We start from the raw sequence: 27237 nt of genomic DNA, 5'->3' as shown, positions 1-27237 counted from the left end.
GCAACTGTTTTTTTTATTATTATTATTATTATTTTACAAGCATGTTTCATCATTTTAATGTATTTCCTACAATATATTTAATATAGGTGAATCTTTCTGTTTTTACCACTGTATAATTTTATATTTTATATAGATTCAGGACGTCGTCCTTCTGTCTTTTACAACTGCTTCCAGGTCAGTGAAGTTACCTGTTGAACTATGGTTGAGCTCATGTTAGCACACCTGGCTAACAGCTACAAACAGTTGCACTTAACCAGAGGAGCTGCTCTGGAGCTGCAGGTAACTTTCCAATAACAGCTTTTATTTCAACAGCTGCAAATTCTAACGTGATTACATTATGCTACATTACCAACGCGAACGCATGGAGCCAAATAAATGTAGTTAATTTAGTTTTTGCCGTAGCCTAAGGTGACCAAATTTCTGAAATGAAATCCGGGGACATTTACAGCTCAGAGATTTATTTATTTATTTATTTTATTGTTATCAAGATGAAATGAAGAAACAGGAACAATTAAAGTTTAATTTACTTCCACATATTAATTCATATTGAAATGTAATAATTAAACTGCTACCGTAATAGTTATAGCCGGCGCGCAACATGCTCACTGCCGCTTCCTATCGCCTACCGTATAACCATAGTTTGTGCGCAACATTATTATTATTATTTTTGTTTTCACTCATAAAACGCTAAAATCGGGGACATTTGCGAGGACAGCTTTGGCCGGGAGGCAGGTCATCCAAAACGGGGACTGTCTCCAGAAATCCGGGACGTCTGATCACCCTGCTCTTGTGGTCTTCTGTATGTTAGCTAAGTTTTGCTAAGCTAACCGCTAACACAAAATCTGATATCATTGCTCTACATTTTGGGGAAAAATGCACCAATTATCTCCCACCGGAGCCCCGCTTTGTGTATTTTGCATGCCTAATATTGTTTTGTTTAAAAAAAAAAACAACCAAGATATTGCAGTTGTAAGCTAGTACCACTAGATGGAAGCCTCATACAACATCCAGGCCAGAGCATTGCTGCTGTTTGTTTCCCTCAGAGCTGTCATAAATTTATTAGCATGTGGCAACAGTGATAAGTGATTCAGGTATGGCTGCGTAGTGGTAAAAACACAATGACTAAATGTGCATACTGTGTACACACACTCAATATAAAGTTTAGTTTAGGAGGAACCTATATAGGACGTGTTGAGCAGTAGTTGCATTATTCTTTGTAATGTGACACTCTTGCATTAATCTCCCTTCACGACTGTTAAAATGTTCAGTTTATATTGAAACAGCTTCAGAAAGGCTGTATGATCATGACACACAACTTGGGATTTTGTGTCTTGCTCAAGAACACAGAAATCAACCACTGGCCCTCTGGTTCATGGAGAAGCCGCTGTATATTGTATTAAATTAAACAGAAAAGTGTTTCTTTTATTTGGCCTAGCACGCTGTCTAAAATGGGGTTGTCAAAATAATAGAGGCAATTCTAGTAGTACTACAAACCACAGCCTCCAAAATGAAAACACAGTTGAGTCACAAGTTCTTTCATTTGTTCTAAATTAATGCTTAATGGCGTAATCCCATTTACTGCAGGACTGTTGTATTAGAATATATTTGCTTTCATTAGTGTTCCTAATGAACTGGGAAGTGTGTGTATATTTCCCTTGCACATGATGAAAGCTTGACTGGCTGATTACTTAGCATTACTCGCTCAAAAAAGCCAAGAAGGTGTGGGGTTAGAATCCCAGCAGGAATGACTGTGGGGCGTATGGAGAAGCCTATCCTCAAAACTAACTCATAAACATTTAAAATAGGTCAGAAGTACTGATCCAATGTCCTCAATGGGATATAATCATCTAATCTGACCATTTCTTCACAGGAGAGGATGCACAACCTCGAAGATGAAGGAAAAGGGAGAGAAATGTGCTACAAACAAGAGAGACGGCGCCCTCAATGAAAACTAGGTGAGCACTTGGACACAAAATGGTGCAAAATTCACCTGACTCGCATTTGCCAAGCGAACCCACGGTTTGTCAGCTCAAAGTAAATCAAGCTGCGTTCAAACAAAGTTTTATTCTATAGGAGATGATTTATGATGGAAAGGTCCTGGCTGCGAGACAGATGTGTAGCTGGTAGCCTATCAAAATGAGAACAATTATTCTATCAAGCGAACACACCCATTTGTGTTTAGATGAACCAGATGCCAGAAAACTTCATGAATGGCAGCCAAGTAAAACAAAGATTTCTTCCCACGTGCATGCTGTTCAGAGAAGCTGCTCACTGCAGCTGTAGCCTGAATGAGCAACACGTTGCACGTGGTATTAATTAATGCACTTATTGTGCCGTTTCAATTACGCAAAGAATGTGTTTATTATTCAGCAGCTGAGTGTCAACCAAGGACACATCCAGGTGCACTCTGGGTGCAATTAATCTTTCGATACTCGCCCCTGCAAGAAAACATTATGGGTTCGGGTCTCGCTCTCTCTCTCTCTTTTTTTTTTTCGCCAAATGATGACATTTACGGAGCTAGTTTCTTTATTTAATGTTGCACTTTTGACACTGTGTTTTGACACTATGTCAAAGCCTGCCGTGTTTAATGTCACCAAATGAAACACATTTGTACATAAAAACACAGCGCGTATAACTTCTACAGCGTGGGTCCGTCCAGCCGTCCCACGATTACACTCAACAATAAAACAATATTCATTTAGGGGGCCAGGAGAAATGTTTTAGGGTACAAAATGTATTGAAAGATTGCTGGCACATTCTGTAGGATATCTCTGGCTCTGGAAGTGATTAGGCCTCAAAGCTTGGGTGAGTATATTGCAGAGAGACAAGGGCGGGTGGGAGCAGTATCTGTGTGAGTGGGACCAGAGAGAAAATGTGTGTTTCGAGAGGCCGAGAGCTAGAGAGAAGGAGACTGGGGCGGTTCACTTATGCAAGCAGTTCTCAGTATGCATGTAGACTGGAAGATGTGTGGCTCCTGTGGTTGGCTGTCCCCTGTGTCACTGCCTTTAAAAAACACTTGCCAAGAGAAATGTCTTCTTTACGGGCTTTGGCTGCCAGATGCTGGGGATAATGGATCGGACTGCACAGGGAAAGATGGAGAGGTGTGCTGAGCCAGCCACGCAGCAGACATGCACAGACACATATTAGCTCGGCAACACATGGCGCACTTTGTGGCCGGGGGTCCCGGTAATGCTGAAGTAAGGTGTGTATAATTCATCTTTAAGTCACATAAGGGAAGCATTAATCCTAAATAAGTCGTGTCAGACTAAGTCATCATGAATGAGAATACGATTTGGGCACGCTTTCAAAATCCAGAGGTGCCACATTTTCTGGATGTGTGCGATCGAAGGGAACAGTTGTGTGTGCGTCGTTGTAGCCGTGAGCTAACTGCACGGGGCACCATTGTGTGTGTGCGTGTGTGTGTGAGTGCACATGTGTGTCCACAAGCGGGAGAGCCAGTGACAGAGGAATGTGTCATAGTTCCTGCAAGCCACTCAGCTCCTAAACTGCAGCAAATAAACATTCCTCCTCTGCTGTGTCAGTGCTGAGCCCTCGCCCACTGTCGCTGTAAAACACAGCGTGTAATTAAAACCAAAAACTGAGCTTTTCTCCTTTTGTTTCCAGCAGTAACACTGGATTACAGATAATTACCGCATGCCATCAGAAATTTCTCAGCATTGTTTATTGATCCAAAGATGGCAAGTTGTGGTCCGGTTAATGGCCATCTCATCGTAAAACTATCAAACTGATCTTTACTGGTGAAATGCAAAGCAGATTAGTCGTAATTCACTGCGCAGCACACATGAGCTCACACTGGAGCGGGAGGGAGGGGGGAACAATGCACTGTGCGATATAAAAGCGGGAATATGTTCAAATCCAGTGCGAGACAGTTTCACGGAGATGCGTTTGGATGAGAAGAAGTGTTAACATCCAATATAGCCCGACACATATTGATGCAATTTATCACCGCCTAGTGTGTTAGATTTGAATAAATGCAGGCTTCATCCCTGCTGACAGGTGAAATTATGCACTGGCTTATGCCATGTTGCAGGGATTCCACCACAGTTTTTGCTCATATTTCATGTGGATCTCAGAGCTGCAACGTAAACAAATTCTACTTCTGGTTGTCCTGTCCCAAAACACTCTCCCTGTCATTATAGCACTGTTTACCAGAGGTCTTACAGTGTTTGCTTGCACATCATCCCCTTTAAATATACTTTAAATATAATTGGTCGAAAGTAGCACTTTGACGCACGGTTTTCCGTCAAAAGCACTTAATCCCAGAGGAACCCATTCTGACATGGCACTTTTCTACGCTTGCTGTCCCATGTCTGGTCTCGACAGGTTTACCTTTTGCAGGAGTGTGGAGCTTTACTTCTTCTCGTCAGATAATTGCCCTTGCCAAAGTATAGCCTGCGCAATACTGCGGACCGAGGTCCACTTTTGGGGCGTTTGGTTTGCGAGGTTCGACGGTTCCTGGTGATGAGGTGTTTATCTGAGGAGTATTGCGGTTGAGAAAAGTATTAAATATCCACAAAAATATTTGCCAACAGAGAGGAGGCCGTCGTGCCAAGACAATCCAGAGATTGTGGTGCGTATGTGTTTGTGTGTGTGTGTGTGGCGAGAGAGAGAGAGTGGGGGTGCAATATATCATCACCCCATGCAGGTTCCCTGTTCCCGTGCAGTCGCTGGCATATTACGCGCACATGCACAAGCATTTATACCTCCCACCTTAACTGCAGCGCTTGCTCTCTATCTCCCTCCATAGGGGCACAGAGCCTGACCGCAGACATCACACTGATTGCTCACCGTGGTCGAGTGGTCTGTCCACATTCCCACCCTGATTCACTGTGTGCAAGAAAACCCAACAACGGAAAACGGCAGTTTTCGCAGAGCGTCTGAAGGTCTTGTGTCAGCGTCCGCCGCGTCTCTCCTAAATCAAACCTCCCCACCGCGCCCCGGGAATATGGGAACGGTTCCGCGGGGCATTTTTTTCGAAGAATGCGAACCATGAGAAATAAAATAAAAAAATCTGAGGTATACGCTTTTTTTTCTCTTTATTTTTTGTTGGATTAATATAACCCTCTCCTCTCCTGCGTGACAGGTTGTGGCAGGCCGGTAGATGATGAAGTGATGGAGATGTTAGGAGGCCACGGCCATTGTGATGCTGGGTGGCTGTTACTTTGGAACTGCCATCTGCCGAAAAGGTCAGTTGCTAGGGGATGGTTCTCCTGGACCGTGTCTGCCTCCCAGCTGCCATCCACACACCCACACACACACTCTCGCTCTCTCACACACACACACACACACAGTGGCTTGAGCATATGCACAAACTTACATATGAACACATGCCGTTCACATAGTTTCCCAAAAAATCTGACCGACTTCTATAGTTTTCTGTAACTTTAGGTTAGCTGATTAAAATGCTCCATGTAATATGTGTGCGATGATGCAAATCTTATTACATAATAGCCCTGTGGTCACTTGATGGCACCACGCAAATGCTTCTGATTATTACACAAGCTTTATAAGGGTGTTCCTATAAAAACAAGGCCCCAATTAATTGGATCTTGGCCCATAATCGAAGGCTAGGATTGCAATGAAATGTCGGGCAAGCATGAAAATCAAATCCGCGTCGTCCGCCAGACCCATGCCACGTCACGTTGTCCATCACGACCAATTGCATTAGCCTGTCATTCAGTGCTGTGTCCCAAACCCAATTCTAAATTCTTTATCGTGCTCCCCTTAACGTGACGCCAACTCCACCCAACAGGCGAACATTTTTTCCACAATTGAGCAGGAATTTTAATACGAAGCTGCTGTGCCTCCATCATGGCGTACCATCAACTCTGCATGTGATTGACCTGTTTGCTGCGTTGTTGAAAGGAGACCAGTTTGGGGGAAGCGAAAACCATTTCCTCGCTCAATCTCTTTGAGTTGACACCATCATTCTTTGGTCCGCTGCGAGCCGTGTTTCTCATTGTCAGGCAGCTTAATTGAAAAAGTGCTGTATTAACCCCCGCCCTGACCAGATATGCCTTTCTGTCCGGATAAAATTGAAAATAAATTGAGAATGAATATATCGCAATGGGAAAATTGACCGTGTAACAGTTGGTATGCGTAAGCACCAAAGTATTAAAAAACTAACAATTCGATACGGTACACGTCCTGATCATGAGCAAGCTGCAGCTTGTTGTTGATGTGTTATTATCTTATTATATTATTATCGTATTGGCGAAACATTAGCCGGCCGGTTCCAAAACCAAAATTTCTAATTCTTGTTTTCATACTCGACTGTCACACTTCCCTCCTCTTCCTTCTTCCACAGAGAGCCACTTTTGTGTAGCGGGGCTGTTGTTTTTGTTTGTGCCCTTCTCACCATGGCTGCCTGCTTGCCGCCTGGCAGCCCCGTGTGTCAAAGGTGGCTGCAGCAGAACAGACTGTGGGAACAGCCGGTTAGCCTCCCTCGGTCCCCGGCTCCCCAACCAGAGGGGCAGCCATCAATCCAGCGCTCCCCCTGCCCTTGCACACACACTGCAGCACTAACGCCCAAGCAAACTCATACTCACACAAAAAACCCTACAACGCTCACACCCTCTCCCAATAATCCTCGGAAGCAATTTCATCTCGACTCGGGTGGCGGCCCATTGTCGCCAGCCCCTTCAATCTTTCCTTATTAACTCTCGCTTTGTCCCGCATCCGAGCTTCTGGACTCATCTCTCCTACATTCCGATCAGTGCTGCTCCCAGCACTCCCAGGCAACCTCCATTCGCTAATCCCACTGCCTCCCCCCACCCGGCAGCCCCACCCCAAGGAACTCTTACTGTTTTTTTTTTTTTTTCCAACCTGCCGATCACCTACTTGCAGAGTAAGGTAGGGGCATTAGCTCCACGGGTTTTCTGAAGGCAGAGTGTGAAGGCGGGGTGGGTGAAAGAGGAGGCGGCCACAAAGTGACTCCAGCCCAGACAATTAGAACAATGAGCAGGGCCTGTAGGGGGCTAACTCGCTGCGTCACGCCTGGACGGTGGGGTATTTTGTCAGTTTAATGAATTGTCCGTCAGGCCAGGGCCACATCGCAGGCTGCGCAGGGAGAGGCCAGCAGGGACCCAGACACTAAGTCGGTATTTATTACACTGCCTTTGTCACTAATTGAGCTAATTATCACTGACTCCTCAGCACTCCCACAGGCAGCACCGCCCCCCCCCGCCCCCCAACCAACCCCACCCACCCCACTCGCTTTCTCTACCAACTCTCCCACCTCACTCTCATGCCTGGGATTTGAACTCTGCCTTCCCTCTACTTAGATTTTAATAGATCTCCCACTTTCTCTTTCTTTTGTTTCGTTTTGTTTCATTTTCCACCCATGATTTCCTCTTTGTCTCTTTTTCCAATTGTGTGCACGTTTACTCTCCAAACTCCTGACTTTACTCTCAATTTGTCAACACTACACCGCAAGCCATATCGTGTTCTTGCACATTCACCCCTGTTCTCCAGTGATAAAAGACAGATTACCGGTTTGCGGAGGTCAGATGTGCCTGTCTGCGATCAGTATACATTCTCCGCATCTCGTCTTTCTGTTTTCGTACGCCCTCCGCCTCATTGGGCCTCCTAAATTGCCGTATTCCAATTCACTTTCAATTCTGATTTTTTCCTTTTTCTGTTTTCTTAATCCCCACCAGAGTGCAGCGAATTAAAATCTCAGCTTTCTTTGAGATGCTGACCAATTTCTTACTTAACTTCTCCCTCTAATTTAATGCCACAGGCAAAAAAAAAAAAAAGGCCCTTGTGATTCTGCAGTTTTACGCTACTGTGATGTCGAGACTAATTCAGAGACTTTCTAGTCCATGTTTGTTGCCTTTACTTGCTGCTTTGCCTCTGCCGTGCTCTATCTCTGTGACCCTGCCTGCTCCTGCACTGTGGTGGGCTAAGAAGCTTTCCAAACTCCTGTGGTTAGTCAGGTTGCCAGGCGTTGGAGGAGACTCTAGGTTTTCATTACATTTCATATTTCTTTCAGACATTAAGCAAATGACACTACGCCTTCAATGCATTCTGTTCTTTTACTGTATAAGATAATGTATGTGGCTGGATAAGCGGGGTCTGTCTCCGTGGTGGGTAGTACAGATGCAGGGATGTTTTGTGCACTGGAGAAAGAGGCTGCTTTGGTGGTGGTAATAGGATTAAGCAGAGGACACCCAGAGACAGGCTTATATGTTCAATTGGTCCGTTGTCAAAACTCCCAGACACAGAAACTTACAACACACATAAAAGCATCTCGCGACGCATTCAGCGACGCATTCAGAGCGGCAGCTTAATTAAAAATATAGACTTTATTGTTCTATCATACAATACAAAACCAACTGAAACCTAAATCTTTTGATTTAAATCTAAAAACTTTTACTTCTCTATAACAGTATAAAAATCCTCAGAAATAAATATTTTGTATTTACACTAATTTAAACAAAAAAAAAATGTAAATAATCAGTGCATGACCAAACACAAGTGTTTTTACAGGAAACAAAGCAAAGAAGAGATAATGTTCAGTTTCTAATAAGAGTCTGCTTCTTGTCTGCTACCTTTACACCAAAATAGGAACGCCATATGATCAAAACATGTCCTGACTCTGATGATAGCGCGTATTCTCCAGCCACTGACAGGCACATAAATCATTTAGCAAACATACAAGTGACGTCTTTATAAATATATTCAGATATTTTAATATTTACAGCATTTTGGTTCTATTAGCTGATATACAGAATGATTCTTTTCCTGCAGGAGCTATACTCTTCAAAATTAAATGGTTCTTTTCTCTCTCTCTTTTTTTTTTTTTACAGCCAACTTGAAGTAATACACAATTTGCCTACTTTAAACCTGGAATAATTGCATGCATTTACATGAATTTAGCATATTTTGTGAATGTACGTCTGAGAGCATGCTAATACTCCGCCGGTCACAGTTGTTATTATTTTATTGACCCTCAGGTTTGCTAATCTACATCTACTCATGCCGCGGTATTCAGTGTATTGGTAATACATTCAAATTACATTGCTTCAGTAAGATCTATTCAATCAGTTTCTGTTTTTCTTGGTAGGAACTGGTACCATTCATGTAACATCAGGACCATCCTGTGGTAAGTCAGAGTGGCAACTCAGGGCCGAGGTGTATTCCACTCCAGAGAAAGCTAAACAAAAAGGGCAAATGTAGTGAGGAAATTAGAAGTGGTTGGGCTGCATCCAGGTCCTAAATACACAAGCCGGGAACTGATAGCCTCTCCCTGGAGATAAACTTCTCACAGTTTCATTTGAAAACTTCAGCTAAAGAAAACTACGATTTTTTTTTTTAAATAACCTCCCTCATGTTAGAGGTCTACACCAGTTTATGAGAGCACATGTTTGTGGCTCTCTGGCCACAGAAACATCTGTGAAACATTGCGTCCAGTTTCTGCCCTGGGAGAAGAAGTCTCTAGTAGTACCTGGTTACATCTATCAATCCTCCACCACATCCCTTTGTCCCTTTGCTTCTGTTTATCCACAGTGTAAACATTTGCGGGATGTGGACGAGTGTTTAAATACTTGATAATGTTAAGCATTAAAGGCAAAGAGCAAGCACATACACTCCCTCTGTACCTACCCTGTTCACATGTTTGTGCTTTTTCCCCCCATCTCCTACTTTCAAAAACACTGATTGAGTTGTTGTGCCAGAAAGTTCCCTGTATCAGTTTACCCGCCTTGAAGCTTGTCTAGCTTCTACCTAACATCTTAAACCACCTGCGTGCTAGTGGCTTTGTCAGCCGACTACGTGTTTAGCTAAGAAGTTCTTCTTTGCTCCTCATATATATGCCCAAATACTGTCCGCCTTCAATCATAGACACTGATGTAATGTTCGTGTACTGGTGCAGTTCAGGCAGCTGACGTGACAGCACCAGTGGAACGTGCAGTGGCAACGTTCGGTCACGCTCTCCGTCCGGGTCTTAAACCCACGTCCGCAGCAAAGCAGCTCACATCCATCCAGGCCCGGGGAAGAGCTGTTGCACGTTCTCCCAGAAGTTCCCAAAGTGCCCGTTTTTCCGTTGTAGGAGCAGAAGTTCGGTGATTTCTCAAAATAGACCAAGTCCATGGCAGACGGGGGTTTGTGCGCCGGGTTTTCAGGCTCTAGATGTCGGGGGTCTGCTCGATGGGAGGCACGGTTGCTGCCCTTATTGGCGTAAACTACTCTGGAGGCACCGTCGAACCTGTCCTTAAGGAAGTCGCCCACTGTACGGAAGCTGGGCAGGCGCATCCAGCAGGTACGCACAGTGCAGGAGCCGGACATGCCGTGGCACTTGCACTCCTGACGCATCTCTGATGACACAGTCTGCAGGGAGGAAGACCAGAAACCATGAATCGCAGGATGTGAGATATAAAAGCATTTGACTGATGTGGCAAGTTGAAGTGTCATAACCTTACCAGTCTGCCTGCTTCGTTATTGTGTACGTTGGTGAGGTAGCGCAGATCCCTGCCCCTCTCACTGGAGTCCACAAACTCACGGCTGAACACCCGGCCAAAGTCCACATTGTCACTGCAGCCGCCCCAGTGCCAGTCTGGCCCTCCGGGACCTCGCCGTCTATAATCGCATGTGCACGACTCAATGGCTCCTTCTGAACAGGAGCGAGCCACAGCGTGGGTCACTCCCGCGCTGGTGATGGCAAATACAAATGCTGTCTCTCGGCAACCTGAAGATACAACATCAAAACTTCCCATCAGAACCACATCCAGCCTCGTAGACTTGGATTTGTCAATTCTTGCCAAAAAATTGGAACGTATTTACGGACAAAGCCTTTTATATGTACACAAGAGATTCCATTACATCCTGCCCAGAATTGTCCAAATACTGCCTGGTGACAAAAACAAGGGAGGCTCACCACGATTGACAATTTTGCCAAAAACTGCTGGGCTGTGGGTGGTCGGGCAGTTCCAGCGGCGGTTGCGGAACTGCCACTTGCACTCCTTTATGGCAGTGTGTAGCCCAGCGGCGATGGCGTGCAAGATGCCAGGATTCTGCCGAATCAGCCGGCGCTGGCGGCGACTCAGGAGGGCCAGGCTTGGGTCCAGGACCAACTGCACGTTCTTAGAGTTGGTGAGGAGGTTGGATGAGGAAGCCACATTAACAATACCCCTGCCGCAACACAAGGACAGGGGAAATCGGAGTCAAGGAGCTGGCACTTCATGCATGTAGCTCCTCAGGTGACCCTCTGAAATCTTAAACTGATGTTTCTTGGCCTCCCGCGGGGGCTATGCCTTTGCAATTACAGTTTTCAGTATGCGCTACAACAATAAACAGTGACACGTGCTGTTCCAAGACCATGAGGAGACAGTAAGTCTCTGGGCCACAGTGCAGGTTTCCGACTTGGCAGCTAACATGAAGCTGTTTTATTTTTACCTCCTTATAAATCACTTGGACAAGACACAATTAACTGTCAGATTCATGATTAGAATATATAACCATATTTTTCTGTTTAATATTCAGCATCTGTTATTCTTCTGTCAGAATAAAGACAGTATCATAGCAGAGGCTGAGGGGAAAAGCACACTCAGGAAGTTATCCTTCAAGTGAGCAACCCTCTTTAAGACAGTATGACTCATGGTTTGGGAAACGAGATCCAATCTCACCAACAAATATGTCCATCCAGTCAAAAAGTCAAGTCGCTGCACAATAGATATTAACATATTTTAGCCCAAAATAGGAAAGAGACGGTAAACTATGGTCTGTTATACTCAATATTATACAAATAACTAAGCGGAATATTTTTTAAATATGTATAATTCAATCAAATGTGTTCCCCATCATCTGATGTGAGGAAATAATTGTGTCCAAACATGGCACCTGTGCTCCTTCGGCTACATATTTTTGGGCAGGGATTAAACCATTGTGGAGCATTCTTGTGTGTTTCAGCTGTATAATTTTCCACTTTATGTTGGATTCACTCTGAGACATTCGTGTCAACATTTTTTGATTCATGTGTAGTGCAATGGCTGTATCTCCTGTTAAGCATTATCATCCGGAAAAGCGGGCGAGTCTTGGCCTGTTAGAGGTTTGACCCAGACGGTGGTGCGGTCAGGCCTGCAGAGCATTAATAATAATCTCGTCTTTTGGATGTTTTCTTCTTTTCCAAAAACTCAACGGTGTCTGTTATTATTTTCTTTTTTCTACTGGTTGTTTTCTTGGCGTTCAGCTGACATTTGAAATATTTGAAAACGCGCTGCCGCTGTGCGCAAATACTGTCCGTCTAATGGCACCGCAAAAATCTTTAGTTAAATCGTTACCTCAACAAATCAAACCCACAGTTTAGAGTTTTTTCAAAAAAAAAAAAAAAAAAAGCAGGGCAATGTGTTAAACTGTAGAGGTTTTATTTTAGTTTTTTTATGACAAGGTTAGGTGCGGTTGGCTGTTTTTAGTTTAGAGTCGTAGTATGGGAAGGGAATGTACAGTATTAAATCTGCAGGACCCTGGATAAGATCTCGTATAGGATTCCTTTTAGCTGTAAAATAAATCCGTATTTAATTTATCCCACATTGGGCTGAAAAATGTTGTCTCATGTTCAAACCACACTGTCCAAAAAAAAAGAGGAAGCCAGAGAAAGTAAATCTAGACTAAATTTTAAAACTGCAATTGCAAATGTAATTCGTATATTGTTAAATAATATGCTGTAGCAAGTTTTGCCAGTACATTCAATTTAAATAAGCTAAATAGTTTATTGTTGCGCTCACGTGGAGCAATTTGAAGGGGGTGGGGGGGAATACCACAAGTTTTAATACCATGCGGTTACTTTTTTTTTCACTCCCCTAAACAGAAGTTGTGAACTCTTCCAAAACTAACACATTACTCCGAGCATGCTGCGAGGAATCTGGTGTCGCAATAAAACGCCACTCATACTGTAATGGTTTCTGCCATAATTAACTTTAAAGGATGCTGCTGACTGAGTCAGTGCATCGTCACATGCAATATCTGCTGAACTCACCACCACCGGCCGCTGTTGTTGACGGCCACTGTGCCTGAGAGCGAAGACACCAGAAGGATGCAAGCGGCTTTCACCCCTAACAGCAGCGCCAGGCTCCTCATCGTGACTTCAGTCCAAATATGAGGAGGAAAAGGTCCCATTTCAATTTTTTAAAAATTATTATCATAGATATTACTCAAATTAAGTTATAGTCTTGTTCTAAATATCACTGACAGTTATTAATCTTAGCTCAAATGTGCAAATATATAAAAATAAACCTAAAAGCAACAAATCGGTGTAAATGCAAAGAGTGGGAAAAAATGTCTAGTAATGCATGCAGTCCTTGGTTGGTGCTCGCATCAGAATATTTGAGTGATTAATTGTTTCTCAATCAGCGGCTCAATTGTGATCAAAATGCCAAAACTGCAAGGTGTATATATACTCACCACGCCACAGTCCGATGAGAGGACTTGAAAGGTGAGAGAAGGTGGCAGCCCTAATTGACTTAGATGGATCTTGAGTGGAGACAGGTTGCTGAATGATGTGAAGTGTCCAAGGCAGGATGCTACTGCTGCTGCTGCTGCTGCAGTCCTCTTCACTCTGTCTCTCTCAGTGATGCTTTGCACGGCGCATTGAACGCGTGGGACAGTCCCGAAGACTTGATCCCCTCGGTGACTGATAGGCAACACATTCTTCTCTTATTGAGCGCTACGAGGGGAATAAAAAAGGGATTTGCTGCTCTCATCTCCCTCTGTTTTTTTTTCGGAGCCTTTTCAATAGGATTGGAGGGAGGGATAGTTAATGCTCTTCATAGGGAGCACAATGAATAAGGAAACACAACTGAGCAGTAAGGAGAAAGGAAGAGAAAAAAATAGGGCAGTTGTTGCGCATATTACTTGTGGAATCTCACGGTCATCACAGAATCAATTCGCTATTTAAGAAAAAAAAAAAAAAAAGTTCGCGCCTGACAGTATTTTCCCACTGGCCGTGTGCGCTTGCCTCCGCGTCCAGCCTTGCGGAAAGAAGTGGTGGTGTCCCTGGAGCAGTGGTGATGTGTTGGTGCAGATGCTGTGGGTACGGCAGCTGTGGTGCTCCGTCGCTGCTCAAAGCTGGTGTCACGGTGCAATACAGTTAGAGCGGAATATGAGCCATCTGAAACTGCCCTTTTTACCCGGCGGTTGGATTAGCCTACTCCCTATAACCGCATCTCCTCCTCTCTCCAAGTGCGCTCTCAAAATGTGCAATGACTAAGGCCATATCTGTACATTTCCCTTTTTCCGGTAAAACCCTTTTTTTTCCTTTTGTAATATCACAACTAAAAAAAAACAAGTTTCTAATATTAGCTTAGGCACCATACACACGCACAGCCGAATGCACATAGAAGTAATATTAAGCTCATAGCTGTCCTATTACTCAAGCTGCCTGCTGGGCTACTTAAATATTTTTCAAACGCGGGGGAGATGAAATATGGCCACCAATCAGAAGTTTGATGTATGATGAACCAGGAAAAGAGGGGGACGAGTAAGGATGCAAACCAGTCCAAACATCTGGCTTGCAGACCTCCCTCGACGCAGCGTAGCCCAGTGTAATCACAGCTTGAGTCACTTTGCGGCACCTCCATCAAACCCCAGACTGGGAGCAAGCTTAAATGTCCCCAAACTTCTCCATACTGGTTCATCATATGACATTTATCTACTAATTTGCATGTCCCACTTTAGTCACTGCGGCGGCTGTAGGTTGAATAATCTCTCTCCCTTACTCCCCACCTCTCTCCGCTTCTCTCTCTTCTCTCTCTCTCTTTCCCTCAGATGACAGTAAAAGGAAGTGGGCTTTTGTAAAAAGCTTTAATGACAGCCATCCTACGTTTATACTCTAGCCTTATATGAAGGTGCTCAAACGGGTTTCCTGGAGCAGTCATGCGACACCGAGCAGATTAGAGCTTCAATCCGGATAAAGGGGGCCTTTTATATACAAATCAACTTCAAATCACTTTTTAAGCCACTTAGATATACACACCAAGGCAGAATGCTAATGCACTTTTCATTGCTGCAGCTTAGGGAATGGAAGGAGATTAGATGAATTGGTGTCACTAAGCGAACCGTGTTCGAGGGGGGTTTTAACTTAATTTTATGAAAGTAGCACACATACACCTTTCGATTTCAGCAGCGGCGTTTGCGCGAGTGTTATGTTTAATTTAGATAAATGAGATCAATATACTGATTGATTCGATGCCACTGAAGGCCTCCGGCAGCCGCCTTCAATATAGGCCTAGTCACTACTAACCACATAAAATAGATTTGAAAAGATAATGGAGATGCTTCAAAAAAAATTGCTTTTGTTTGTTTTGTTTTCTACATCACACGTACGATTTAGTGGATCCTTAATTAGGAGTTTCCATTAGTTTCGCCAGAACTCGAGATACACAATGCGGGTTACAAAAAAAAAAAAAAAAAAAAAAAATCCAATCTGTCACTCCCCTATGCATATAATTTTCTACTTTGAAATAAAGACTTAAGCTTGACAAAGTGAAGTTGTTTCAAACACAACAATGAAGAACAGCCGCTCTGATGGAGGTGGGAGGAAGGGGGACCACATGACTAAAAACAGTATTGTTGGAGGGTCTGTCAGCGGAGTCGCCTGCCTGCTGCTGCCTCCCTGTCGTACAGTGGAACCAGCAGACCTACCCTCCCCCATTCATTATTTAAAATAACTCGCTCTTTTATGAACACAATCTGCGTTGACTTTCCATATTTCATTTTCCCGAGCGTTTCTTTCTTCGCTCTGTTCAGAAATGCAAATATGCCCATCCACCAAACTCACCGACAAACTGCATAAATCACCACGTACATATTTTTATTCTATTAAATATCTTTATAAGATCCAGTATTTTAAATGGCCCATTAAACTTGAGACTGTTGTGCCTCATTGTTTTTGTAAATTCTCGTGCGTAAACGTTTGGAGACGTCATTTTACGCTTGGACCAATAATCGCATTCTCAAATTATACAATGATCAACTGGTGATCCAACTTTCATATTGGCCAATATTTCACAAACAGCCGCCTGTAGAGGCATCTACTCCCCTCCCCTCTTTCTCTCCCCCTCCCGTTTACTCTCGCCCCCGAGCTCCTCTGTTCTCCGTCTTCACTCCTCGGTCGTTTGGCGGTGCATCGATAATACTGCACTCTTCTTCCTTTTGATATTCTTATTCAGCACGGGACTTCATTACCAGTGTTTTAATGTCACGAACCGACAGACGCTTAACAAAATGGAGCTATCAGACAAACTCCGTTGGGACCAACTCCTGATTTTGGCAGCAGCACTTATGTCACCTGCATTAACGTAAGTGCACTTGAGAGCGCCAGGAGAGTTGATGTTACATGCGGGCTGTGGTTACATCAGATTCGGCACGAGCTGAGGGAGTTGATTGTGTATAGTTTCTTATTTAAACGAATATTTTACATTTGTAGTTAAAGCGTGGGACATCTGCCTCTGATTTCACAGGCTGATTTAGTGCAATATTAAAACACTGAAATCAGTGTTTACAATTTTCTGAACTAACTTTTGTCACAGCAGAGATTTGAAACTCACTTGTTACTCCTCCGTGAGATGTATTTGGATCTTAAATCTGTTTTTGATTTCAACTGGATAATCTGTTCAGAATCATATTTTCCCTGCCTTAAGCAGCACAGTTGAAAATACTTTTACATCCATTTTATGGGGGGTATTTATATAATGCCATAAAGTAGACATTCATTCTGTTTTATATTCTTCTTAAATCTTTACTGGTTTGGTATTTAATTTTTAATTTTTTTTTTTTAGAATTTCTGAAGTTTTCCGAACTCCCTCCCTTTGCCACATACTTTTCTAGATTTGACTAATGGACTCCTGACCAGCTCTGATGACACCCCCCACCAACTCTTGGTCTTTCTCTTTCCCTCTCTCTCCCTACAGGGTGCTGTGTAATGACATTCTCAGCCTGAAGGTGGCAGGAGATCCAGTGCTAACCCCCAACTCTGTGTGCCTGAGGCTGGCAGGCCTCAGTAAACGTCAGATGCGGATGTGTGTGCGGAACCCTGATGTGACCGCATCTGCTCTGCAGGGCATCCAGGTGGCCATCCATGAATGCCAGCACCAGCTACGGGACCAGCGCTGGAACTGCTCCTCACTGGAGGGCCTTGGCAAGCAGCCTCACCACAATACAATTCTGAACAGGGGTAAGAGTCTGAGGCTAATGACAGTCAAAGTGTTTATGGGCGAAAACTATCAGAGGAGAGGTTGTTTTCTCCACAGATGAATGCCATTTTTAGAGCTGTGACGTTTAAACATCTTCAGCTCTGTGTGTTTTTCCTTCTCCTTCAGGTTTTCGGGAGAGCGCCTTCTCCCTGGCCTTACTGGCAGCGGGTGTGGCTCACTCTGTGGCCTCGGCATGCAGCATGGGCAAGTTACGGGGGTGTGGCTGCGAGTCCAAACGTCGCCAGGACGATGACAAGATTCGACTGAAACTCACACAGCTGCAGCTTCAGACCCTGCAGAAGGGTGGAGTAGGCCTCGACCTAACACGGTCACTGCCCATGGAGCTAAACGGTCACCATGGTAACCTGCCCTCTAACCTGCGTTCTACGCACCCCTCGGCCCTCCTCAAGCCTTTACCCGATGACCTAAGCTCTATGCAGGACACCTGGGAGTGGGGGGGCTGCAGTCACAATGTCAAGTTTGGGGACCGTTTCTCGAGAGACTGGCTCGACTCCCGCGGGTCTCCAAGAGACATCCATGCTCGAATGAAGATACACAACAACCGCGTGGGGCGACAGGTGAATAATGTCCTCGCCCACTGTGTTTCTTAGAGAGCAGTCATGTTCACGTACATCATCACCGCAGTCGCTGCATTTCTGATTTGCTTACGTCACTTATGTTTTTTTTTTTTACACAGATAGTGACGGACAACATGACGAGGAAGTGCAAATGTCACGGCACATCGGGGAGCTGTCAGTTTAAGACCTGCTGGCATGTGTCTCCGGAGTTCCGGCTTGTGGGATCTTTGCTCAAGGAGAAGTTCCTGTCGGCCATCTTTGTCAACTCCCAGAACAAAAACAGTGGGGTTTTCAATTCTCGAACATTGAACGGCGCCAGCAGAAGCACGGGGGGACTCAACGGGGGGCGCCGTCGAAGCATCTCCAGGGAGCTGGTGTACTTCGAGAAGTCCCCCGATTTCTGCGAGCGCGACGCGTCCATAGACTCTCCAGGTACGCAAGGACGCATCTGCAACAAGACGAGCTACAGCACAGACAGCTGCAGCTCCCTGTGCTGCGGCCGCGGCCACAACATCCTGAAACAGACTCGCAGCGAGCGCTGCAATTGCCGATTTCACTGGTGTTGCTACGTGCTGTGCGAAGAGTGTCGTCTCACAGAGTGGGTCAACGTGTGCAAGTAGATCCCCGCTCTCCCGGTTTCCGATGCTTTTACCGAAACAGGACTCAAGATGGCGAGCCTGTCCCTTCGCCCACTCCTGTTGTTCGAGTTTTTGTTTTGCTCCTTGTGTAATTCTTTCAGAGAATCTGTTTATCCGCCCCTTTCCTTTTTTTGGTCCATCATCTGGGATCTATTTTCTCTTTGTAGCCGCTGTTATTCTCGAAATGCCAAGTCAGAGATTGAAGAGGTGACTCATGTCATTTGTCTTGCCATGGTCTGCTTAGACGCTGCCCTCTCAACCATGAAAACGGCATGTACCCCATCTACTCTGTCCCAGAAAAGAGAGACCGGCTGATGAGCATTTCTCTTCGTCTACACTCTGACTTATCTTATTGTACAGTAGCTGTGTATTTTAATATGTATGTGTATATTTGTAAATGTATTATTATTAATATTATTGTTGTACTAGAGCCTGTCGTTTTGCCTCTAGTGTACGACAGACCGATGCTGGTTCAGGAGGGTGAAGTCTCTTTGGAACTGATCAGGCAGGGGAACATTACTTATGTGGGAGTCTTTCTAGACAAAGGTTTTTTACTAATAGAGGGAAAAAAAAGACAGAGGACTGTGTTTGTGAAGGACTGATGCATTCGATCGAAAGCTTTTTCACGGCAGCGGGAAGACTGAAAGCACACACGGGACTTTTATAAGCCCACCACAGCTTGTGTACTCGTAAAACTCAAGATGGGAAAATAGATAAAAGGTCAGTTTTGGAAACAAAGTCAGTCCTTCGATTCCTTTTTACACTGAAAAAAACTAATCGGATTTATTTATATAATTGTAACAATAGTAAATGCTTAATGAGAATGGTTGGTAGTGGTCATGTTTTTCATATCTGTATCATGACAGAAATATGCTTCCTTTTGTTATAACTGTAATGTGACGTGTGTCAGTTTCCTGTGAAATCACGTCTGAGCCCGAGATATTATTCGCCTTTTGTCCATTTCGTCGGTCCGAGCGCTCCTTAGATGCTTCCCACATGTAGCACATGTCAAAGTGAGAGATGGACCTACTTTAGTCTCCAAATGATGCTGACGGGAGTGTGTACGTCGGAGTGTGTGCGTCTGTTGCTGTGTAAATGGGGGGTAAGGTCTATGCGCTACAGATTTGGGAGGTGAGAGCCCTTTTTTTTTTTTTTTTATGGCCACATCATGCTGAGAGAAGGGCTTTTTATGGCCGCAGGATATTGTTTCCTTAAAGTATGACTTTTATTACGGGAGAGAAGCATCCAGAGAGCAGAGAGTGGGGTTGATTATACCAGTCTTTGCTGTGCGAGCATCTGAGGGGATCATCTGTCCAGAGTTCATAGCCAAGGAAGGGACTTGCTGAACCACGTGCTGCTGGGACGCCGTATCCCTGTTACCTGGGCGACAGACTACACAAAAATAAACACACGAATACATGCCCGCGTTCATGTACCGAGACATGTACAATAGCTGGCACTGGTGCGCAATCAGAAACACACTTGCTCATGCGCGCACATAAAACTGTAGATTTAGCGAAATGCTAATGTCACCGTTTGAGTTATGATCGCAGCATTCCTGGATAACTTAGACAATCCAAACTGTCTCCGTGCTCAGCTTGCCGGGAAGACCTCTCCTGCCACATAGGATTTAATGCCAATTAAGTCTTGTTTGTATGGACTTTGGTAAATATCCCCTGACTCCCGAGGAATGGCAGTGCCAGTGGCTGAATTGACTCTTCTGTATTTTTTGGTATTTAGCGACGGAGTAAAAACGGCGAGCGGTATGGAACGATAAGGGCCTGGATTTCTGGCCTGTATTTCTTCATTCCTTTATCATTTCACCCTGGAGCTGCTGCTGCAAAGGGGAATTTCCTGTCACTGTTTCTCCCATGTGTGAGACAGAGGTTGGTGGACAGCCTGGGACTGCTTTCTCTCTTTCTCTCTCTCTCTCTCTCTCTCTCTCTCTCTCTCTCTCTCTCCCTCTTTCTTTCTCTCCCATTCTCCCCCTCATCGCTGCAGACATGAGACACATGCATAGCAACACATTGACTGCCCCCACGAGTAATGACATCCAGACTGGGCCGAAATTAAAGAGAGGCAGCCAGAGAGAGGAAGTTGGGATAGATAAAAGTTACCCGCTTTGAGTGACAGCGTGATTATATGTATAAAGTAAGGCGATTTAGTGTGTTTAGTTGGATATAAAGATGGGCAGATAGATCCTTATTCCGCGTACAGCAGAGATGCAGGAGCGAGGAGGAGGACAAACGGGGAACGGAGAAGGGGGTGAATAAAGTGTACTCGGTATAAATACATGCCTCAAAACATCTGCTTCTCAACTCCCCTTTCATTTTTTGATGTGGGACAGGCAGAAAAGGAGAGCGGGAGAGAAAACACAAGGAGCCAGCTACCCAGAACATCAAAGCCCCTGCCCTCAACGTGCAGGCCCTCATTAGTTCAGCTAGCAGAACCAACGAGACTTGTGATTGTGTTTGCTGGGGTGCGCGCTGGCAGACACTTCAGAGGAAAGGCTCCTTTAAGTCATAACTCCCCACCCTACCTCTCCTGCCACCACCCGAGCCCGCTCTAACCCCCCTGTAACCCTCTCCAAACGCCCCGCGCACACAAACTCGGCACGCTCCCCCACCATCCACTCCACCCCATAATCTGGTCTGCAGCTGCAAACATCTGCTACCCTCTTTATTCCTTATGCCTTCACCACTGAATTGATAAACACATCTATTACCGGACCGCTGACTGACACGCAACCGGGAGGAAGAGCCCGGCAGATGCTGGATTCACCTATGGCTGCAGGGCTTGGTTTCGGGGCGTGTCGTCTAATCACATTTTTAGACGATGATGGCGAAAGGGAAAAAAAAAAAAAAATCACGTTGGAGGGAAGTCACGTTTCCTCCTAATCCCTCAAAGCATCATCACCTGAAAACCATATAAATCGATCACACCACATCTTGAAATACATGCTGTCTTTTTTCCTTTTTTTTAAAAAAAAAAAAAAAAAAAGCCTATACCATACAGGATTAAACCTGAATTTTGATTCAGTTGATGATTTGTTGCCTCCTGCCGCCTCATTATCTGTGACAGTCAGAGGCCTGCTGCCAGGAAGTATCACTTGGCATCCTATTACAGTCAGCCATTTACTTATTCATCAAGATGATTCCTGTGTTAATTATTCAAGCATGTTCGCCTGCAGACTCTCCTTTACATTTGTTATTGCTTTACTTCTTGGGTGTCTTGTGACATCTTTGAATTTCTGCAGTATTCTTGCCACAGAGAGCACATTGCATAAATCATGTAAATTAAAATATGCCTTCAACTTATCAAAATCGAGTTAAGCTTCAAATCATTTGATGCTGATGTTACAAATAATTCATTTTTACGATTATTTATAAAGAGAAATAAACTACTTGCTGCCCTCCTGCAACGTTCCCGGCTCTGCACAAGTCATCCCGACAGACAAACGTGAGGTGGTCTCGGAAATCTAACCATCGCGAGAACACGCCGTTTCACAGCGGCGTCTCCTCGCGAGACTATCATCCATTCCTCTGCCTGAATCCAGCTGGTGTCCTGCCTGCCGTTGACGGGTGAGTGTGAATGAGATGCAAATGGTGAAAATGCTCATAGATGCGCGAGTGTTTTATTTTATTTTAATTAAAAAAATATATATATAAATTTAAAAAAAAAATGTATCGCTTTTGAAATGCATTGAAACGCTTGTTTGTAAATGAACCGCCGTTAATCGACGACCTCAGGCCGACTGGAGCGCTTGTCGTGACTGTTCGAGGGGATTATAGCAGCAAAAACTGACCGGGAGATTATTATTATTCATGATAATAACAATACAGAAGGCTTTAGCTAGTAATATAGCTTGCAGACTAAAACGGAATAATTGTCAAGCTCGTAAAAACGTCGGTTGATGTTCATCGGGTGCTTGGACTGCAGCATCAGTCGTGTTCACCTCGCGTTATGACAGATGTACATGGATGTGCGGCCACTGCAGCTGTAACAAGCTGTGCTAGCAGCTAACTGCCTGTGCGTTTGAAATGAATGAATGAATGAATGGACGTGGTGCTAGCTCAGTCACAGCACCAGCTAAAATACTTCTGAGGGACACACTGTGCATTATACGTGCACCTCAGGCATAATATGTCTGCACAACACAGTTGGCCTGTTAAAGGGCCCATACCCTGAAGATCCACAGAGATCCAAAGCCTCTCCCCTACCTCTGTGCACTAGGTTCTATGCATGACACATTCCCACAGGTTATGTGTCTTATTATGTAATTGATCTTTCACTTATCATGAATCGCCTGCAAACAGCAGCATAGAAAGGTGGTCACTCTGCACCGCATGAAAGTGGAGATCCAGCATGGCGGCTGGTTTTGCCAGTGAGCCATCTCAGTCTAAAGCGAGCCGGGTCAGCCGCCCGCCGAGGTGTGAAGTAAGCTTTTACAGGCTTTCCTCCGAGGCGGCGTCGAGCCGTAACGAGGTGGCAATGTTGCCTTAGAAGAGCCACTGTCTCGCCACATGTTTTCTTTTGTATGCGTGTGGGTTCTGACCTTCTAAATGTGGTCGGCAGTTTATTTTGCTGTATAAAAAAGGTCCTTTCAGCTCCCCGTGTAACAGTTTTGTTGCAGTTGCCTCCGGTCATCATGGGAAACATCTTCGGGAACCTGCTGAAGAGCCTGATTGGCAAGAAGGAGATGAGGATTCTTATGGTGGGGCTGGACGCCGCGGGGAAAACCACCATCCTCTACAAGCTGAAGCTGGGGGAGATCGTCACCACCATCCCCACAATCGGTGCGTGCTGAAAGGATAAATGAGCGTTAGATTGGGTGACGCATCTGTCTCGGGGTTCGTCCAGCTTATGTTTTTGTGCCTTGTGTGCAGGTTTCAACGTAGAAACAGTGGAATACAAGAACATCAGCTTCACCGTGTGGGACGTGGGCGGCCAGGACAAGATCCGTCCCCTTTGGAGACACTACTTCCAGAACACCCAGGGTGAGCTATGTCGACAGCTTCTTATGATGCACCGGTCGGCCATGTTGGATTTGACTAGGCCTCCGTGGTGCTGCTGCTCGCCCCCAGCACCTGAGGGCACATCTGACTAATCCTTGAGATGAGGTCATCTTCACGCAGGCTCCGAATGTTTTAAATTATCATCGTCTTAGTCATCTTGAAAGCCCGGGCAATGATTAAACCTGATTCAACAATATGATGTGGTTTTTAATCCGAACAGGGATACGAGTCAATTTAGTGTAACAGAGCTCAATTCCCCCTTTGCAGGTTTGATCTTTGTGGTGGACAGCAACGATCGCGAGAGGGTTAATGAAGCGAGGGAGGAGCTGATGAGGATGCTGGCTGAGGACGAGCTGCGTGATGCCGTACTCCTCGTCTTTGCCAACAAACAGGTACAACCTTCTCCCACTTATCCCCCCCCCCCCCTCTCTCTGAAGCCCGAGGCTCCCGAATGACTCCCTTTTCCCCTTCGTTGACTTTGTTCAGGACCTGCCCAACGCCATGAACGCTGCGGAGATCACGGACAAGCTGGGCCTGCACTCCTTACGCCACCGCAACTGGTACATCCAAGCCACCTGCGCCACCAGCGGGGACGGCCTCTACGAGGGCCTGGACTGGCTGGCCAATCAGCTGAAGAACAAAAAGTGAGGGCCCCCCCCCCGGTCAGTAGAAGTGGGGAAGAGCCTGGGTGCCAGCTCCAGGTAGTGGTTATAGTGTGATCCATTGTGTTTACATAGAGAGGAAATGCTGAAAAGCTCCCAGGGGGTGACTCTCAATGGCTTTCTCCCCGCCCTCAAAAATACTATTGATATTTTATTTCCTTACTTTCATTCATTTGACTACTTTGGATCTGTGGTGAGCGTTTTTAATCATTTTCAAGCGAACGGTGTCAAAGTTGACCGAAGTGATTCACATCCTATAACACTTAAATATCGGAACATAATGGTATAATAATGTTACAGTAAAAGTATATGAATTCCCCCTTCTTTTTTTTTTTCGCCACCCCCACGGACATTTGACTTGTTTAGAAAATGTGACGACGTCATGGTGGCGGCCTTCCCTCAGACGCTTGGTGTAAATTATAAAGAATGTCATATAGTGGGAGTGCTATCGCTTTGTTTAAAAACAGTATACTCAGATAAGTGTAATGTCGTAATATATTGTCCACGCAGAGATTTTTACTGCTACTTAACTACGCTCTCCAGAGCTGGATTTTATTCAAATCTGTTCAGATTTTATTTAGATGTATCGTTTTATTTATTTTTTTATCAAACGCAAATTACATACCTGATAGAATTAGAATATGTCCACATGTATTTTACATATTTATAGGTTTGTTCATCGGTTCGTGCATCACATGGTTTCTATCCCTTTATTGCATTTACCGCTAAGGCAGCTGGTGACGAAAGAAGCCCCTCAGTATCACTTGTACATGACTGCTTCCCAATCTGCATGGAGACATCCCAGCGCTGGCTCGTGGGCTTGTATCAGAGCTTCGAAGTGCCGCGGGGCCGCTGCTGTAAATAAAGATATGCTCTTTAGTCAACGCGCCTGGCTCAGTGAGGGTTAAAACAATTTGTGTGGCATCGGCGAGGTGTGACCATCCGAACTGATGCAGATGACAGAACAGGCACACTCTACCGGCTCTGTGGCTTATAGAAATAAATAAAAATAAAAAATAAACTAATGCTGCTATTGGCCTGCCCTGTGGAGAGTACAGCACAGCATGTGATTGGCTATATTAGAGAGCTTACATTGGTTTTGAATGTTTTCATTTTTCAGTTTTGAAAATCGGTTTTGCAGCCGCGCCGTATCTGTCCACGTTGTTCGTCGCCCTGGTTCGTTCCCTACTTTGCATTACGTGTGTTTCTTGTGTTAACCAAATCTGTGTGTATCATGTTGCACAAAGTAACTCTCGATGCATTTATGGGTGTGTAAAGTAAAAAAAAAAAGATAAAAAAGAAAAAAGTCTATTCCTCCTTGTGTTTTTGAATGCAGTGATCATTTATTTTGATATATTTTATTCTTACGTTGCTAACTAGACTTGGCAGCTTCGCAGTCGTTCTTCTTTTTTTCTTTTTTTTTGAGTTTTCACACAAAATCTGAAAAACAGGAGAGAGGATGGTAGTAATACTGCATCGTAAGGCATGTTAATACTGTACAAGAGCTGTAATAAAAGTGAACTATAATGGCCTGTTTCCTCAGACTGTATTTGTTAGTCTAAATCAGTGCTGCTGGTTGGAACAAATGCTGTACTAATAAATGTTATGGGTTAAGTGTAAAGTTTACCGAACAACCTCCTAATATGCAAAAGCATGCTTTTCTATGTCAAGCGCAAATTGTATATATGTTTATGTAACGAGAAGAGTATACCATGGTATTATTCGCGGTTAAAGTGCTGTTGATACACCTGTAGATACTGGGGTCAACGTGTCAGGCAGATACTGACAGCAGCTTGTGTGTGCGTGCGTGACGTGCCCTCTATCATGTTCAGTTCGGTGTGAAAATTGTTTTTTTTTGTGGCCTTATTTTGCCGGTGGTTCGTTTCTCTTTGGTAGCGGGTCTGTTTGTAGGAATGTCCAGAATGTCAAGTATCTCACCTATGATCTGTGACGCTGATGCGCTCGGAGTAACGCTGCGGTTAAACATCACCCCTTCTTTTGGAGACGATTGGCAGACTGTGACCGAAGAAAGACGAGGCTGCGCAACATTCCAACCGATGATGTGTTCTCAGAAAGGGGTGAAAATTAATTTATTTAAGTTGAGGTCGAAGAATAAAAAAACGCGAAAGTGCAAAAGTGTTGAATGATTTAATGATTTCTGGCACTACGTCGATCAATAAAAAACCAAAACGTACATTTGCCGTGCTTGTTTTTCTTTCTGTCGCTCGCCATTGCACACTTTTGTTGCTCCTGCATCTTTTTTTGTTTTTAAATTTAAACGGCACAAATACATTTTGCATCTATAAAAATGCAAAACATCTTAAAACTTTAACTGCTTGACACTAGATGTCTGCCACTGCTGTGGAGAGCCAGTCCTCTTTATGTGTGCGCCCGGAGGTTTCGTGTTCCACATTACACTTGCATGAGCTGCACATCGGACCACAGTTGGTTTTCCGAACCGTGTCATAATATCCTCTTGTGCGTACACGTGTTGAACTCAGATTTAAGGTGAGCAAAGTTGCCCTTCCTCTCGGAGTAGGAGTAAGAAGCAACCGTGGTGTCCCAAACTCTGCACGTACATCACACAGCGCACAGAAGGCCGATCACAATCAGCTTCATTGGTGAAGTATGTGTGCACATGCAAGGTATTTGACTCCGGTCGCTTTGCTCAGTGGTACAAGAAAAGCACTTAAACAAGCATAAAAATAAAAAAAGTAGAAAAACTGTACAACGTAAATTAGACTTTTAGAGTAAAATAATAACAGAAGCAGGTATGTACATGAACTAAACATCCAAATTAAGTCAAACTGCTATTACTTTAGACATTTTAGACTGAAAATGTTTGTCCCAGCTAAGAGTGAGGCCAGATTAATTAACAGCGCACATTACAAGCTTGTTTACTGAAAGAGTAGCGGTGAACAAAGGCAGGCAAAGACCGGGTCAAGTAGGTGGGAAGGACATGGATCTACATCGCCTTTCTCTTTTGTCCTTTCCTAACTGCTGTCATCAAGAGAAGTTTGGCACAATCAGGTAGTTTCCCTGCGGAATTGCTGCCCTCCGCAGAGAGTCATTTCAGTCTCAGCCAATCAGGGGTCGGCGTAGGGGTGAGTGCCGCTGTGTCTCCAAGGGTGTGACAG

General features: G+C 44.6%; 3 protein-coding genes across 6 annotated transcripts; 2 read left to right on the top strand and 1 right to left on the bottom strand.

The window, feature by feature from the left end:
- The first annotated feature begins 207 nt into the window (after window positions 1-207).
- wnt10b (wingless-type MMTV integration site family, member 10b) lies at window positions 208-21400 on the top strand. Of its 3 annotated transcripts, XM_047590212.1 has the most exons (7): window positions 208-279; window positions 1871-1955; window positions 5105-5207; window positions 9089-9127; window positions 16926-17188; window positions 17334-17785; window positions 17905-21400. In XM_047590212.1, the coding sequence occupies exons 3-7, from the start codon at window positions 5134-5136 to the stop codon at window positions 18403-18405; spliced, it is 1329 nt and encodes a 442-aa protein (XP_047446168.1). In that variant the 5' UTR covers window positions 208-279; window positions 1871-1955; window positions 5105-5133; the 3' UTR covers window positions 18406-21400. The 3 variants fall into 3 exon arrangements, with proteins under 3 accessions (XP_047446168.1, XP_047446191.1, XP_047446180.1); XM_047590235.1 differs by lacking the exon at window positions 9089-9127; XM_047590224.1 differs by lacking the exons at window positions 208-279; window positions 1871-1955; window positions 5105-5207; window positions 9089-9127 and adding an exon at window positions 16128-16313.
- On the bottom strand, window positions 8309-14355 carry wnt1 (wingless-type MMTV integration site family, member 1). Its single transcript, XM_047590247.1, has 5 exons — window positions 13420-14355; window positions 12995-13100; window positions 10898-11151; window positions 10443-10708; window positions 8309-10350 (listed from the first exon to the last, which is right to left on the bottom strand). Exons 2-5 carry the CDS (start codon window positions 13093-13095, stop codon window positions 9859-9861), a joined length of 1113 nt encoding a protein of 370 aa, XP_047446203.1. The 5' UTR covers window positions 13096-13100; window positions 13420-14355; the 3' UTR covers window positions 8309-9858.
- A 476-nt stretch (window positions 21401-21876) lies between the features above and the next one.
- Window positions 21877-26294, top strand: arf3a (ADP-ribosylation factor 3a). Of its 2 annotated transcripts, none has more exons than XM_047590259.1 (5): window positions 21877-22004; window positions 23046-23219; window positions 23310-23420; window positions 23706-23830; window positions 23925-26294. In XM_047590259.1, exons 2-5 carry the CDS (start codon window positions 23072-23074, stop codon window positions 24084-24086), a joined length of 546 nt encoding a protein of 181 aa, XP_047446215.1. In that variant the 5' UTR covers window positions 21877-22004; window positions 23046-23071; the 3' UTR covers window positions 24087-26294. The 2 variants fall into 2 exon arrangements, with proteins under 2 accessions (XP_047446215.1, XP_047446225.1); XM_047590269.1 differs by having other exon boundaries at window positions 21945-22004; window positions 23057-23219.
- The last annotated feature ends 943 nt before the right edge of the window (window positions 26295-27237 follow it).

Source organism: Mugil cephalus, chromosome 1, assembly GCF_022458985.1.
Source record: "Mugil cephalus isolate CIBA_MC_2020 chromosome 1, CIBA_Mcephalus_1.1, whole genome shotgun sequence".
NCBI lineage: Eukaryota > Metazoa > Chordata > Actinopteri > Mugiliformes > Mugilidae > Mugil > Mugil cephalus.
Note: the sequence above shows the minus strand (reverse complement) of the source record. Positions and strands in the feature narration are given on the sequence as shown.

Bases quoted from the DNA above. Each gene is read 5' to 3' on its own strand.
- wnt1 (XM_047590247.1), bottom strand. From the start codon at position 13,095: ATGAGGAGCCTGGCGCTGCTGTTAGGGGTGAAAGCCGCTTGCATCCTT. The intron at 11,152-12,994 runs GTGAGTTCAGCA...GTGTTGCGGCAG, and splicing joins AACAACAGCGGCCGGTGGTG to GGGTATTGTTAATGTGGCTT. The intron at 10,709-10,897 runs GTGAGCCTCCCT...TTGTATCTTCAG, and splicing joins TGGCAAAATTGTCAATCGTG to GTTGCCGAGAGACAGCATTT.
- arf3a (XM_047590259.1), top strand. From the start codon at position 23,072: ATGGGAAACATCTTCGGGAACCTGCTGAAGAGCCTGATTGGCAAGAAG. The intron at 23,421-23,705 runs GTGAGCTATGTC...CCCCCTTTGCAG, and splicing joins CTACTTCCAGAACACCCAGG to GTTTGATCTTTGTGGTGGAC. The intron at 23,831-23,924 runs GTACAACCTTCT...GACTTTGTTCAG, and splicing joins TCGTCTTTGCCAACAAACAG to GACCTGCCCAACGCCATGAA.
- wnt10b (XM_047590212.1), top strand. From the start codon at position 5,134: ATGGAGATGTTAGGAGGCCACGGCCATTGTGATGCTGGGTGGCTGTTA. The intron at 17,189-17,333 runs GTAAGAGTCTGA...CTTCTCCTTCAG, and splicing joins CAATACAATTCTGAACAGGG to GTTTTCGGGAGAGCGCCTTC. The intron at 17,786-17,904 runs GTGAATAATGTC...TTTTTTACACAG, and splicing joins ACAACCGCGTGGGGCGACAG to ATAGTGACGGACAACATGAC.